We start from the raw sequence: 15,898 nt of genomic DNA, 5'->3' as shown, positions 1-15,898 counted from the left end.
ATTGACTTAGCAGACACTTTTATCCAAGTGTCTTACAAAAGAGGTCAACTTAATTGAGTAAACATCAGTCCAGGGGACTGTTTGGGAACAAGTGTTATGGGACAAGGTTACAGAATGGATCTTAACAAGTGAACAGCTCAGAATGGAATGCAACCTCATTAGAATTCCTAGGTTATAAAAACCTAACAGCTAATTTCAAAAAGATGGTCTTCAAATGCTTTTTAAACACATTGACGAAGTCAGAATTTCAAATGGAGGTGGGCAGCTCATTCCACCAGCTAGGAGCTGCACATGAAAAGAGCCTGGACTGAGATTTGATGCCATTCAGAGGTGGCATCACCCGCTTCCATTTATCAGCAGACCTGAGTGGCTGAGAAAGACCATAGGACCTTACAATTGTCTCAACATGTTTAGGTGTTGACCAATTGACTACTTCGTAGGTACGCATCAAGGATTTGAACTTAATATGTGCTTACTACATGACGCCAATGTAGTGATCTGAAGAGAGGAGTAACATGTGCCTGCTTCAAATGGTTGAACACCAGACATGCCATTGCATTTGAATCATCTGCAGGGGCTTCCTGCCAGCAGGGAGTTGCATGAATGCAAACATGCAATGAATGCAAAACCAAAGACTGGACCAGGAGCTGTGCGGTTTACTCTGTCAGATACGGTCTGAACTTGTCGATATTTTACAGAGTGAATCTGCAAGACCAAGAGATGTAGCAACATGGCCCCTGAAGGACAGCTGGTCATCAATCACCACCCCAAGGCTGCATACAGACTTGGCTAAATGGGCCAAGCTGAACAGAGATGGGGTGCTGAGCAGAAGGATGAGCTGGGATAACAAAAAAGTCTTTGCCAGGTTGAGCTGGAGATTGTGTTCCTTCATCCATGTTGCAATATCACTGAGACAAGCAGAAAGTCTAACTGATACCATGTGGTCCTCTGATGAGAATAACAGGTACAGCATATCTTCAAAATTGCAATGGTATAAGAAATCAAAGGGGCATGATAATAGGACCTAGTGAGGAGGTGTATAGAGAGGGATAACACTCCATGAACCTACAAAAGCTTGTTTAGGAAATGGATGGATGGTTGCATGCAGGTTAGGTTGATTGATGACTCTGAATTGACTCATTATTCATTATGCAGTACTGCTGGGATAGACATTCACCTTTATAACCCTGACTAGATTATGTGGATTTAGTAAATTGATGGAATGATAGATGATATGACATTCATGTTAGGTTGATTTGCAACTTTAAATTAACTCATTATACATGACTGGTGTATCCTGTCCATTCATTGCTCAGTGTATCTGTAACAGGTATTAGCCTTCAAAATCTTGAGTTGAATTAAGTGGGTTTTGTGAATGTAGGCCATGTAGGTTAGGGTAAATGGTGAATTAAAATTGGTTTGCCATATGCATGTGTGTGTGCGAGTTTTCCCTGTAGTGCACTGGCATGACATTCAGTTCTGGTTTCTGACTTGTGCTCAGTATTACAGGAAACAGCTCTGGCATTCCACAAACCCACAATTAGTTAAGGAAGGATGGATGGCTGGATGGTATGAAATGTGGGTTAAGTTGATTTATGACTCTGAACCAGATCATTACGAGTAAGTGTGGCCCCCTGTCCATTCATTATTTGATTGTACTTTCACAACCCTGACGTAGATTGTGGAGGTTCAGTAAATGGACGTGCAGGTTAAGTTGATTTGTGGGTGTTAATCAACCCTTCAAGAGCCATTGTGTGTGAATATGAGTGTGTGTTTTTATGCATGTATTTCTTAAAATGCTCAGACTGAAGCAACCTAAAGGGATAACCTTGCCAGCTGTGTTCCTAACAAAGCTAAAAAGCCCCATCTTTTTAATTTAACTGAATGGGAAGCCATCAAGTGCATTAATGACTATAATATACTAACAGGAACAGACAGCCAGACAGTTATTTTTAAGCCCTGAATCACTCCAGCAAATGCACTGTTTATACTCAGACAGCAAAGAAAAGGGAAAGAAAAAGTCCAAACATTTAAAACTTCTAATTTTAGTTCCCTTCCCATTTGCTTGTCTGAACACATTTTATTTCACCATGGAAATTACTGGCTTGCTTCTTCTTCTAAGAAATGACAGACACTGTAATGCATTAATTGTTAGTGCTCACTCTGCCAAGCTTCATAAAGGGACGGACAGTGGATTTTTGTGACAAGAGGGTGTCTAATTTGCTTCTCAATAAAAATGTGTCAGGAATAGAACTCACATCCATCAGCAGCTCACTCTTTGTATATTCCTAGTAGGTGGTCTTTAAACAAAAATGGCCTTTTTTCTTAAAAAGGTAATGTTACAGAGCCTGGAGGTCAGCAGGCGATTTTATGGTTTACATAAAGCTGGAGTTTTTCAGATCGGTGCTGTCGTAGGCTGGCTGAGTGAAAGGGAAAGTCGGCTTCACTTCTCAAAGACACATAAGAACTGGAAAAAAGGAAAAAGGTAAAGCCATGGCAGTAGCAATAATTTCGTGTCCTTTCCCAAATCGATCAAGCTTTAACAGAGTGAAGATGACCTGCAAACCAAATGTAAGAAAAGTAGTTTGTTGAAAACGTGCTAAGACTAATGATTTGTGATTTTTCTTTCATCGAAGTTAAGCTCTCCAAATTAAACACTTTTTTTTCTATAAAGAGCAAAACAAGTGAAAGCAAGTTAGCAATGAAAAGTGGATTAAAAAGTAAATATTTCAACAGAGCATTCAGTAGAATTTGAGCTAAATTCGCGCATTAAAACGTAAAAGAGTACACAATCCAAAAGTGATATTTCTAAATATATTATTTACTTTGTAGTGCTGGCCAAGAAAAGTTTTTAATAGCATGTTCTCATGCAGAATGGAGAGAAAGATGTTTTTGATATAACAGAAGTCAATGGTGACCAATGCTGTGTAACGGCAAATGATATAAAAAATGTCCACAGAAAAAAGAAAAAAAATGAACATTGTGTGTATAATCTACATCTGTTTTCCAGTCACTTGTTCAAAACATTCAAAACAAATAGTTTTTTTGTTGAAATATTGAGAAGGTTATTTCCAGAATAATCAGTGCAGACATAAACAGAAAATTAAAAGACTCTTGGGAAGGACTTTTTGAATTTAAGACAGGTTCTTGACCAATGAATGATGCAGAGAGCCAGGACTTCAAGTGAAAAAGTGACGCCAGAGAGTCTTTAGGGATAATGTTTATGTGCATGCTACTAAATCTGGAAGTACAGTAGCTATTGTGGAGATTCAGCTCAGACACAAACAGACACTGAGACAAATGTCCCAAAAACACACACGTTTTATTTACAGTTCTCCCTTCACAATTCAGCACCGCACACAGATCACCTACAATAGTGCTCACAGTCCTTTTCTCTTATTCTCTTTCTTTCCTTTTACCTTCTCTCCTGCCGCCCTCACTCCTACACTCGCAAGCTCTGTCCTCTACCTCCTGACTCCAGCTCCCCAAATGGAGTGAGGCGGCCCCTTTTATATTGTACCCGGATGTGCTCGCCGATGGTATTCTGGTGTGGCAGAAGTGCTGCATGGGCACCCGGAAGCACTCCGGGTGTGCCTGGATTCTCTTCCAGCAGCACTTTCTGGTGTGGTGGAAGTACTGCCATCCAAGATTCCGGAATTGTCAAGGTGACCATGGGCCCAACAGGGCTGAACTTCTAGGCTCCAAGTCCGTGGTAGCGACGTGATCCAGGGAAGTCGCCCTCTTGCGTTCTGGGGGAGGTATTATCCCCACTCGTTCCATCACAGAGGCATCCTGGTGGGGCAAGTTCCCTGGTCGTCTGCCACACTATTTAGCAATATTTTAGTATGTTTTGAGCAAGTGACTGGATAACAGATGCAGAACATGAGCAACATAAGATTTTTTTTTGTTCTTTCAATGTTCTTTCAGTCATTTGCCATTGTACAACATTGATCTCTATTGGCTTCTATCATCTCATAAACTTCTTTCTCTCCATTCTGTATGGAAACATGACATTTAAATTTTTTCTCGGCCACAAATACCAAATACATGGGGTAAGTAACATATAAAAAAATACCATTCTTGGATGGAGTATTCCTTTAAGACCTACAGATTTTTATAGCAGCATTCTTCAAAATGTTCGGTAACTTCTAATCAATGACAACGCCTTCAAAGGTCTATTTGTTGGTGTTATCAGTGCCTTATGACACTCAATGAGGACTCTTTTCTAATGTCAACTTGCAAAAACACTGATATACTGCAAAGTTAAATTGAAGACACTGTCAGATGTGAACATGAGATAGTGAAGAGTTAATGAGACGAGACCGTATCTGTCTGAGAAACTCTCATTCAAAGTTTATTAAGTGAAAATAGTGATAGAAAACCGAACAAGTCCAAAACCATTTACAGAAACAGCTTTATTAAGCCGCAATGATAAAGCAAAGAAATGGTACCAATGCTGAACGCAAAAGAAGGGGGGCAAGGAATTGAACGTGAATGAAAGTGGGTTTTGAATACAGTAAGCAAGCATCCGTAGTTCTTAATTTCCACGTAGTGACCATGTGGACACTTCATAAAAGCCCCTCAAACACATTGATTTTTCAAGATAAATGAATGATAAATAGACTGACCAGACATGCTGTATTTCTTGAGTCAGGAATGTTTCATGACCTAGTAACATATTATGCATTTAATTATTTTCACTTTTTTGTATTGTTTACTTGATGTTATTTCATTGAAATTTTGTTTATTGTGGTCACCACCATTTTGGGCTGTTTTCTAATGATCACGGCCATATTGTTTATTAACAACAGCACCCTTTGGCTGAGAATATGACCAACAAGATGTTATGTCATAGTACTCCAGGTATAAAACATGTTGGCAAGGTGCAGATGTCATCCAGTCTTTTGGAAATTAAAAAAATAATCTGCATCAGTACCTTTGCTAAAGCATTTAGGTAAAGACCCTCTAGATGGTTTAGCACATCTACTTTAATATTTTTTTGACCTTTTATTTTTTTATCTAACATTTTGGTTTTGTTTGCTGGCTCTTGAAGACCTCTTAACTCAGACCATTGAACATCCATTCAAATATTTGATTTCCTTACCACACAAGCTCTTTATCTCCCAGTTACTACAAAACTTTTGCCCATTATTGGGTTGGCCGTTTTTTCTTCTCCTGGCTATAATATCCTGGGAAAGTGTTAGCTCATCCAGTTCTGTATTCAAGGACTCTGCTTCTCTTCATTGTATATTTTCATTGCAAATGTGCATTATTTATTTATCTTTTGTATACTATCATTATTATTGTCTAAATTTAATTTGTTTTTCTTTGCACGTAACTATTTCTTTGACAATGACTTTGAGCTACAGTACATCCTTTGTATGAAAATATGCTAAAGAAATTAATGCCGCTCTTGTTCCAGACTTCTTCCATTTAAGAATTTCGTGGGTAACTGAGCTCTTGTGAACCTTTGATGCTGCAGTATATTTTTGTAGTCTTCCCCAGATCTTCATCTCAACACAATTTTAGATTTCTGTCTCCAAGCTCTGCAGGCAATTCCTTGAACCCCATGGCTTGGCTTTTGCTCCGATGCACATTAATATCTTAAATGCACACATAGTCGATATGAGATAACTCAAAATGTATTGATATCTTAAAATGAAAAGGAAAATAATTTTGAGAAATCTGTAAAAAGTAAACTTTAACATATCTAATATTTATTTTGAGATATATGTTAAGTGTTAATTTGGCAGGCCATGCAGCAATTCTAATAAGCATTCTGATTTCAGAGAACTTAAAATGTGGAAAATAATTGTATGTGTTAGCTTCGATGATAAGTTAAAAAAAAAACAAAAACAACTGACCTTCTGTAATAAGAGCATAAGTTTAATATGTCACTGTACTCTGTGGAAATATCTCTTATTAATCTGCCTTTTTCTACTCACATACACAGTTGACACAGAGCCAGATTTAGCACAGGGGTTAACCATATAGAACTGCAAGGCAAGCATTATAAGACAAGACAGACAGACACAACTGCGAAACGGGCAGTCAGACTGAGGACTGTTGCATACTATTTTTGTGTGTCAAAGTCAGCATGAAACTGTATCCTGTTTGCTTTGTTTGGAATGGGGGCTTCCACGTGAAGAAAGAGTATAAAGCCTTGGAACATTGCCTGGCACACCTTTGAAGCCGACAGATGGATGGGAGATAACGTTGTCTGATCCTGAAAACCCTTCCACTGCAATGGCATAAATGGCAGACTCTGCACATCGGACGCCCACTCCTGAACTAGGTTCTTGCCATCGGCTTCCTTCGGTCTGTTATGGAGAGTAAGCCATCATTAAACAAATTTAAGTTATTTCTCCTATGTGATTTATTACTGCTGTATCACTAACAGAAGGGTATCACATTTTTATATTATACCTATATAGTTTTCGGGTTATGTAACACGCCGCAATTACCAAAGAACTCATTCCAAGGGAGCTAACACCCCCTGCTGGATACACCTTCTATGTTTTCTGTCTGGTTAATATAATAATGCAATGCCCGTTAATATAATAATGCAAATTTAAATTTTTGTTGCATTTTTAGTTTGGATCAAAATGGAAAAGTTAATCTTGGTCATCCTCTTGAACATGAGGAGTGCTGCTGCTGCAAGTAAGAATACAGTGGTGAGAGTAGAGGAGAGCAGACAAAAGACAACACTATAAAGTGACTCCGACATCCACTGACACGGCCCTTAAAGAGCTGCAAATGTCAGTCAGTCATTACCGAACCCGCTATATCCTAACACAGGGTCATGGGGGTCTGCTGGAGCCAGTCCCAGCCAGCACAGGGCACAAGGTAGGAACAAATCCCCAGGTAGGGCGCCATCCCACCGCAGGGCACACACACACACACACACTAGGGGCAAATTAGGACCAGCAATGCACCTAACCTGCATGTCTTTGGACTGTGGGAGGAAACCAGAGCACCCGGAGGAAACCCATGCAGACACTGGGAGAACATACAAACTCCACGCAGGGAGGACCCGGGAAGCGAACCCAGGTCTCCTAACTGCGAGGCAGCAACGCCACCACTGCGCCACCATAAATGTCAGTAGCTTTAAGGTGAACAATTCTCGACCTTCCAGTCAGGACATGGTGCACTGGCACAGGCTGCAATTTAGAGGTGAAAGAGTATTAAGACCTTATTATGGGATGAACAAAACCTACTGCCCAGTTTTAAACCCAAGGAACTTGTGTCTTTGATTACACATGAAATTTGAAAGCTTATATTTTCTGTTTATTTGTGCATGTTCTATATGAGCATTTCACTTACAGGTATGGTTTACCCCGTGCACTTCCAATCAAGTCTTTCCTCTGAGCTCTAAACTCACTAATATGTACTGAATGTGAACTTTTGATCCCCATGGAAAAAGTCAGAAAACAATTGATAGATATCAAGCTATACATAATAATAGTTTTTACAATTATTATACAATATTTATAGTAGCTATCTGACCATGAATTTCTAAGCTAGTATTCAGCATGGCAGTAGACAAGGGAAAATGATCACACTACAGTCAGAAACAGCTCTGCGCTCCATGGGTCAAACTGAACGGATGAGTGCATCGCTGGGCACAGTCAGTCAGCAGGAGCCTGATAGAAGGCAACTGCCAAACAAGGAAGACTAGGCATAAAAAAAGAAGGGTCGACACCACAGCTATGTACAAGCTACACATAAGCATAGCTATGTGTAAGCTATGTATTAAAAAAAGAAGAACCATTTAACATTTACTTTTTTCATGGCATTAAAGATGAGTACTTTTTTGTCTTTTCCTTTTTTTTTTTGATTGTTAGTGCTATTGAGTTATGAGCACTGTTGTGATAAATCAAATGATATTCTTAATTAATCTGTTCCAGTAGTAAAAACTCAGTAAAGATAAACAACTACCTGAGTGAATTAAAAAAAAGTTAATTTGCCAACTGCAAGCATCCATCGCCCACACTTCCTTTTACTCCATAACAGCGTTTGTAGTTTTATTGTGCAGGCCATGGAGTTTATTCTGTGAAGCAATTAAGTCATGGCATAAAATATAAGTTTCCTGAGGGCAAAGTGTCATGAAGATGGCATAGTAATATTATGATAAAAAATTGTACATAAAAAATAATAATACTTTAGAATTTGGACTGCCTTGAAGTAAGGAGACATACGTTTGTGTCCCTGGTCCTCCCTGTGTGGAGGTTGCATGTTCTCGCAAAGTGTGTGTGGTTTTCTTCTCAGGGTGCTCCTGATGTTTTTCTCTCACTGTTCAAAGTCATGCAGGTTAAGTAAAATGGTGTTGCTAAATTGGCCCCGGCGTGTGTTTGGTGTGTAGGTGTGTTTGCCCTTCAGGTTAATGCTAGTAAAGATAAAATCTGAGATAATGGCTGGTCAGCTAGCCTGGTGGAATACTTCTGGGCTGAGAATGAAAGGACATTAACAGCAGAGCCTGGAATGGAAGGGGCAGACAGAATTTATGAATCCCCTTCCCCACGCAGTTTGAAAGTGTGGGCTGGAATGGGGGATAAATCTACTTGCTAAACCTACCTGAGCTCAAGCAAAATTGGAATGAAGTAGGGAGTCACCTTGCATTATGATATGCCATTGGTCAAGGAGGTACATCAGGTAAGCCAGACGAAAATAAAAACAGGGTAAGAAAGAAAGTCACTTTCTTGGCAGACATATTCAAACAGGCGATGCTGCCTGCCATTCCATCCAAGGAACATGCTGGACCACCTTGAGACAAAGACCAAGCTAAACTGGAGACTCAGACAGAAAACCACTTGGTAGTCAGCTGACTCCATGAATTCTTTTAAAAAACAACTCAAAACTCATCTGTTCAGGAATGCTTTTAGCTCTACCTGACTTTATTACCCTTCTCTCAGTTTACCTTTATGTCAAGATGCTCATGTAACCTGTATGTGTGTGTGCTAGACCATCAATTATGTTGTCTGTTAGGCTTTTTTTCTCTGAATTTACTGTCTTAATCTTCTTTATTTATTTATCTGGTTTGTACAATGCTATATACTGTATACCCTGCCATTCTATCTTAAACTCTGTGAAGTGCCTTGAGCATGGGAAAGACGCTATGTAAATAAAATGTATTATTATTGTTATTATTATTAGTCTAAGCAAGATGAATGGATTATTTACCCAGGTCGTATTATTATTATTTTGCTAACATATATTTAAACTCTGCTTATTTGGATGTGGTGAGAGAGGACATGCAGGTGATGGGTGTGACAAAGCAAGATACAGAGGACAGGAAGATATGAAAAAAGGTGATCCGCTGTGGCAACCCCTAACAGGAGCAGCCAAAAGAAGAAGAGATCTATAATGCACAAGTAAATGTGTAACTTTCTCTCTCTTACCCGTTCTGGTGCTCTACCTAATTGCCCGAGGTTCCAAATGTAAAAACAAGGGTAAGTATTGAACTACAACAGCAGTTAATTCCTGACGGTGTGGTAAGAGTGTGGGATTTGGGGCTTTCTGTTAAGGTCTACATGCTAAACAGTACATAGGGGAACAGCGTCACCCTCGGACCCTAACACAACCAAACATAAAGTGTTTTTTGCTTAGTAGGATTCAGCAAGGATTCTTGCTTTCTACTCTAAAATGAGGAAGCACTTCATATTGAAATTATACCTTTGAATAGCCCTTCAAATGAGATTTAAAATCTGGGAAAGTAACCAAAAATAAGGTGGTTTATTATACGAAAATAAGACACAAAGGTGGGGATTACACAAGAAAGTTACAACATACCAAATAAAACAAGAACAACAAAATAAGCATTACAGCCCCACTGGGTGTAATTTCAGCCCCAACATATTGTTTAATAGAAACTTCCCGAAAGCTGCGCACGTCACGAACAGGAAATGCATTCTCATAATGCTGCACTTTAAATTGAAGATTTTCCTCTACCCCTCATTCATTTGTTAAGAATCCTTTAACATTATTTCAGCAAAGAATGTAATGTTTTGGATGTTTTCACCATATGACTGTATTATGTGACACAAGTAATGTGAAACTTATTTTCCTTTTTCCATGGATGTTTTTTACATTGTTTGCCGTTATACAGCATTAGTCACAATTGGGTTCTATTACCATATATTATATGATTTTTTATATGTGTTGTGCATGAAAACATGAGATTAACATTTTTTTCTTAGCCATCACTAGAAACTACGTGGAAAAACTAACATATAAATCATATATCATTTTTGGTTGAACTATTCCTTTACTACTAATAATTATATCTCGGGCACAGTGGCACTGAGGTTATTACTGCTGCCTCACAGCTCAGGTCACATTTTTTGGCCACAATAATCCATCCACCATAAGCTGGCAAACATGTCCCAAGCCCTTTGGGACACTTACTGCATCAGTATACTCCACACAAAACATATTCAGTTTCTTCATCTCTGCTGACTTCGAAGCATTTTGCGAAGTTCAACAAAATTCCTGAAACTTTCCACAATTTCATTGAACTCAAGATAGATAGATAGATAGATAGATAGATAGATAGATAGATAGATAGATAGATAGATAGATAGATAGATAGATAGATAGATAGATAGATAGATAGATAGATAGATAGATAGATAGATAGATATGAAAGGCACTATATAAGATAGATAGATAGATAGATAGATAGATAGATAGATAGATAGATAGATAGATAGATAGATAGATAGATAGATAGATAGATAGATAGATAGATAGATAGATAGATAGATAGATAGATAGATAGATAGATAGATAGATAGATAGATAGATAGATAGATAGATAGATAGATAGATACTTTATTAATCCCAATGGGAAATTCACAAGGCCAAGTGCATTCAATGAGGTTCACTCACTACTAGCAGGCAACTAGCTGATGAGCTCAGCTCTTCCTATCATGGATTTGCTGCACCTCATTGCACATGCCATCTAAAAATGGAATCGTTACGTTGCTTTGTTGCTATTATGGCTTGCATGCTCCAATCAACCTATTAAGTGCACTAGTTATAGTTAAGAAAATTAGCTAAATTATGTTAGAAATCTCAACCTAAAATAGACAATTATTTTGAGTTTGGATCACTAACTGTGCTGTAAAGATAAATGTCCGGACGAACCCAACTAAATTCTGTCTATAAGAAATGCACAGAAGTAATCTTTTAGAATAGCATTCACTGCATACGCCCACAAAGCTGCTTCTGAATAAGTAAAAATGAATGAATAAATATATGAATGAATCAATGCACTGTGCATCTCTATGACTCTGAGAGCAGCTTTACAAAATAAATGAACGTACTATGTTTTATGTGACAATAAAGCAGATCAATGACATGCTTTACTTGTTCATTAGGCCTGCAGTTGCATATTATGTTCATACTCCTTACCACTGCTTCCTATTTGAGAGTGACTGCAATTCATAGTAGGACTTCTCCAGTAACTAAGTTATTTGATTTTATAATAGTTTGGGGTGTCTCGGTGGAACTGCCACCTCACAAATCCAATCTTCTGGAATCAAAATCCTGTATCTGGACAGTGTCCTTGAAGAGTTTGACTGTTCTGACCACAATAAATGGCGATTCCAAATTGGCCCTTGTGTGTGTGTGTGTGTGTGTGTGTGTGTGTGCGTGTGTGTGTGTGTATGCGCGTGTGTGTGTGTATGCATGTGTGTGTGCGTAAATGGCACCTAGTATAGGACATTTTCCTTCCTTGTGCCCAGTGCACTGGCATAGGCTGTGGCCTTCCCATAACCTGAATTGTATTAAAGATGAGAGGAGACTGCCTGTTTTGGCCAGGACTGTATGGTAGTGCAGGGGTTAGTTTGACTGCCTCACAGTACTAATGTGCTGGGTTCAAATTCCAGCTTAGACACTACTTAGGTGGAGTCTGAATGTTCCTCTAGTGCCCCCATCAAATTTGGGGTTAAGCACTGCCTGGATGGGGTCTGAATCAGAGGTGTGACCAGAACATCATGTGTGGGTGGGCATTTGGCTTGTCTCGGGGGGCAAAAAATATCCATCTATCCATCCAACCCCATTTTTGTAGGGGGGTCAAATAATAATAACACAGTTTTATATAACATGTAAAAGCAAAAAATGTGGCATAAATCATAACCTATTGTTCAATTAAATAAACAGAGGCAATGGAACTTGTAGTTCTATATTTGTTCACAAAAAATAATACATCTACAAGGTAAATATCAATAAAGTCATTTGTATACAACATATGAGAGCAAGAACAGAAACGTGGCTTATTGTAGTCATGGGAGGCTATAAGACATCAGTTTCCAGTGTTTAACCTGGATATTATCTACAGGACCAGTCTGCGGTTACTCTTGGCAAATTCTGAAATAAATTCATTCATGTCTAGATTTTCTGTGATGTTTTTCTCTTGTACCAGAATGACTAAATTTCTCTTCCTTGAATGCAGCATTGTTCGGCGGAGTGGAGTGAGAATGCGGTTCAAAGTAGAGAAAGAGCTTTCGCATGCAAGCTAAAGACACACCAATGATGAGTGCTGTGATGCAGACATGGCTCTGACGTGCGGGATACTAGACGCGTGTTTGTGGAAGCCGCCACCGTCTTTTTCTAGAGCTTTTTTCAATTATTGTAGCCGTGTTTGGTGAATATGTCGTCGCAGTCCAAATTGGAAACACTAAATTTGCGGCAGGCAAAGCAAAAGCCGGCATCACGGACAACAGAATATTCAAGCCATGGTCGAGACTGATACCAGCTTGAACTAAAACATCTGAGTGTCTTTCCGAATGCGCGCTTGGGATAATTAATTAAAATGGGCAGGGATGGGCTATCCATATTTAAGTCAGGCAGACCGGACTGTATATTTTGTTGAAGGCAAAGGTTTGGAGTACCCAACACGGGCGCAGAGCTGGAGGATTGTGTAGGCTTATTTACATCTTTTGGAGTTTCAGTTCCCGATGTGGGTGCACTGTGCTCCGTGTTGGTAGCAGCGGTGCTGGGCTCAACCATGGAGCCAGCAGCTTGCGGAGGGACAGAGGTTGAAGATGTCTGCTTTTTAATAAGCCACCTATGCATAGCCTTTGGTGTTACCAACCAGAAAATAAAAGAAGAATGGAATGTATACACTGTTTTAATTAAAGAATGCAGTCAACAGGTTCAAAACGTGCTGCAAAATGTGCGGCGAAGTGAACTGTGAGCAGCACGGTGCCTGTCTAGTGGAGGAGACACTGATGGATACGCCCAAATTCAAATGGGCCGATTGGAAAGCAACTCAGTTTTGAAAATCAAATGTTATTCTTCTCCAGAGTTTTCATTGGACAGACAGAGCATTTCGCAGGGGGGGCACGGCTTGTCTCAAGGGGGGCAGTGCCCACCCCAGCCCCCCCGTGGTCAGGACTCTGGTCTGAATGCTTCTCTAGTGCCTGCCTGAGTTTTCTGCAGGTACTTAATTTAAAATGAATGGTGAGTCTGAATTAGTTGGCATGCGTAAATGGGTGTGTCCCTATCACAAACGTAACATTGGAAGAATTTGAACAAAGAAATGGCAAATCAGCCCAACAAAGACCATAAATCCTATTCACCTAATCTATCCAAAATTGGATCACACTATTGAAGTTCTTTCCAGAGTTTTGTTCCCTTCTTGCACCTGATTCTGCTTCCAACAGACTCTAAATTACATTAAACAGAAGGACGGATGAGATGTTTTTGTTCAGTAACTGTAAAGCTGTGAAATGCTCCATTTTCATATCTGTGAGAGGTCACAGAAATGGCGCAGGGATTAATGCAATGTGGACAGACCTTTAGAAGCTGTCAATCTGTCTATCTGATGTTGTTATTTGGTTATAAGTAACATTCAGTAGCAAATAATCACCAATAGACAGCACACCAGACTACAGAAGCTGTGATTCATATGGGGAGATGAAAGAGAAATGCGTACAATTTATTAAGCTTTCTTCTCCATTTTGAAATTAACTTTCTTCTCAGCTGTAACTTTTAAGTGCTATCAATGCAGGCTCTTTGAAATACATTGAGATATTGAATAATTTAAAAAAGTGTGTCACTGTCTCGACAGAAAAATACTGGGCCGATGTGGCTTACACATTGCATCAGACTACTAGACTGAAGTGGGAGATTATTGGAGTCAGTGCTTTACATTTGCATGCTGTGTTCTTCTGACACAAAGAGAATTTTGCTCAGTTGCTTTGGCCTCTCAGGACTCATATATTAGCCTGACTTTATTTTGATTAATATTAAACCTTTTCTATATGCTAATGTCAATCAAAGATAAAATGATTATAAAGTCATTATCAAGGCTGTTGTGCATCATTTAAATAAGAAGAAAAATAAACTGTATTGGCAACCAGTGTGAAAAAATACAGTTGTATCATACATCGACTGATAATTCAGAAGCTGGCTACGGACACACAGATAATTGTGTTACTTTAAATTTAAGATGGAGATATTTGTAAGTGCAAAGGTTACAATGATGCTATTGTAGTAATGACTTCTGCCAGGCCACAGCTCCTGGTACTTGGGGGTTGCGTGTAACTCAAGTTCTGTCAGAAAAGTGAATGTGTCCACAAGAGTTTTATTATACAAATAAACACTGCGTATCAATATCATCTAAAACCCTTTTATATGGTACAAGTCATGCCCTTCGGCTCCGCCCGCGTATTAGTGAAACAGGACAGTGAGGAGGGCCCTGCTCAGCTTCCTACCCCTGACGTCACGCTTCCCACTCCCCTTGGCCCCCAGCCTCTGTCTCGGATTAGCCTGAATATATTGCTCCTACAAGTGAACTATGATTCTTAGTGCGATGAGAGAAGTCACAAAATCAACCACAATGTTCAAGAAAATTATAGAAAAAAAACCTGATCAAAATCTGTGAAGTAGTACTCTCATTTGCTAGCTAAGCGGATGTAAAATACGCCCCAAGGCTGGCGCATGAGTGAGGAGGGCCCCCCCCCCCTCCTCTTGGCCCACTGTGTCTCTCTCGGATTTGCGCAAATAAATCAGCACCTTAAGCGAACTATGATACATAGCGTAATGAGGCAATGAGTCGCAAAATCAACTGGAATGTTCAGGCAAATAATATAAAAAAATCTGTTAAGTAGTTCTCTCGTATAAAGCGGACAGACAGACAGATATTGGATATTTTTTATATTATAAATATATATATATACAGATATAAATAGAATAGTCAAGCATTCAATAAGCTCATTTAAGCCACTTACCTCTAACCTCTGGTGAAAATCTCGCAGAGTGTCGAGATACAAAGAGCTTCAGTTCTTGATCCAGATTGCATTCAATGAGATTGGTGTCCCATGACCGAATTCCTGTAAAAAACAGGTAATGTTATTATTAATTCCTTTTAATATTAATATTTAATATCATGACAAAATAAATTATACATCACAGTTTTGATTACGCATAGCACAGAACCTCTACTAACAAGCACCTTTGGCTGATAGGGTGGGACCTCAATATGAAGATCACAACCCTCCTCTAAATTCATCTTGAAGAGGGCTATTTGCTAATTATAATATTTTCATTGCTTCAAATTAAAAAATAAAATTCTTTATGTAAAACATTTACTTATGTGGTTGATATCTTAATCTAAGACAACATTAAGATCCCATTCTTAACATTTCTTTTTCTAGTTGGAGCACAGGCAGGGGGAGTGACTTGCTCAGGATCCCACAGTGTCAGTAGTGGGATTTGAATCCACAACCTCAGAGTCTTAAACACTACACCACACTGCCTGCAAGGATAACAGAATAGAAAAATACTTCTGGAATAGCTTTACTATCGCTTACACAAATCTGGCAATCATATTTTTATATATCATTCTTATTAAATTTAGTTGCATACATTTAATAATAATACATTTTATTTA

The 15,898-nt window shown here is 38.9% G+C and overlaps 1 protein-coding gene across 1 annotated transcript in view; it reads right to left on the bottom strand.

Moving 5' to 3' along the window:
- The window catches only part of map1b (microtubule-associated protein 1B), a 149,951-nt gene that overhangs the window by 91,237 nt on the left and 42,816 nt on the right, over nt 1–15,898 (bottom strand). The window contains exon 2 of the mRNA XM_028805657.2: nt 15,237–15,338. Within this exon, the coding sequence (XP_028661490.2) occupies nt 15,237–15,338 (102 nt within the window). The remainder of the gene's footprint in view (nt 1–15,236; nt 15,339–15,898) is intronic.

This window comes from Erpetoichthys calabaricus, chromosome 7 (assembly GCF_900747795.2).
Source record: "Erpetoichthys calabaricus chromosome 7, fErpCal1.3, whole genome shotgun sequence".
NCBI lineage: Eukaryota > Metazoa > Chordata > Cladistia > Polypteriformes > Polypteridae > Erpetoichthys > Erpetoichthys calabaricus.
The sequence above is the reverse complement of the archived record's forward strand: the minus strand, read 5'-3'. Positions and strand labels throughout refer to the sequence as shown.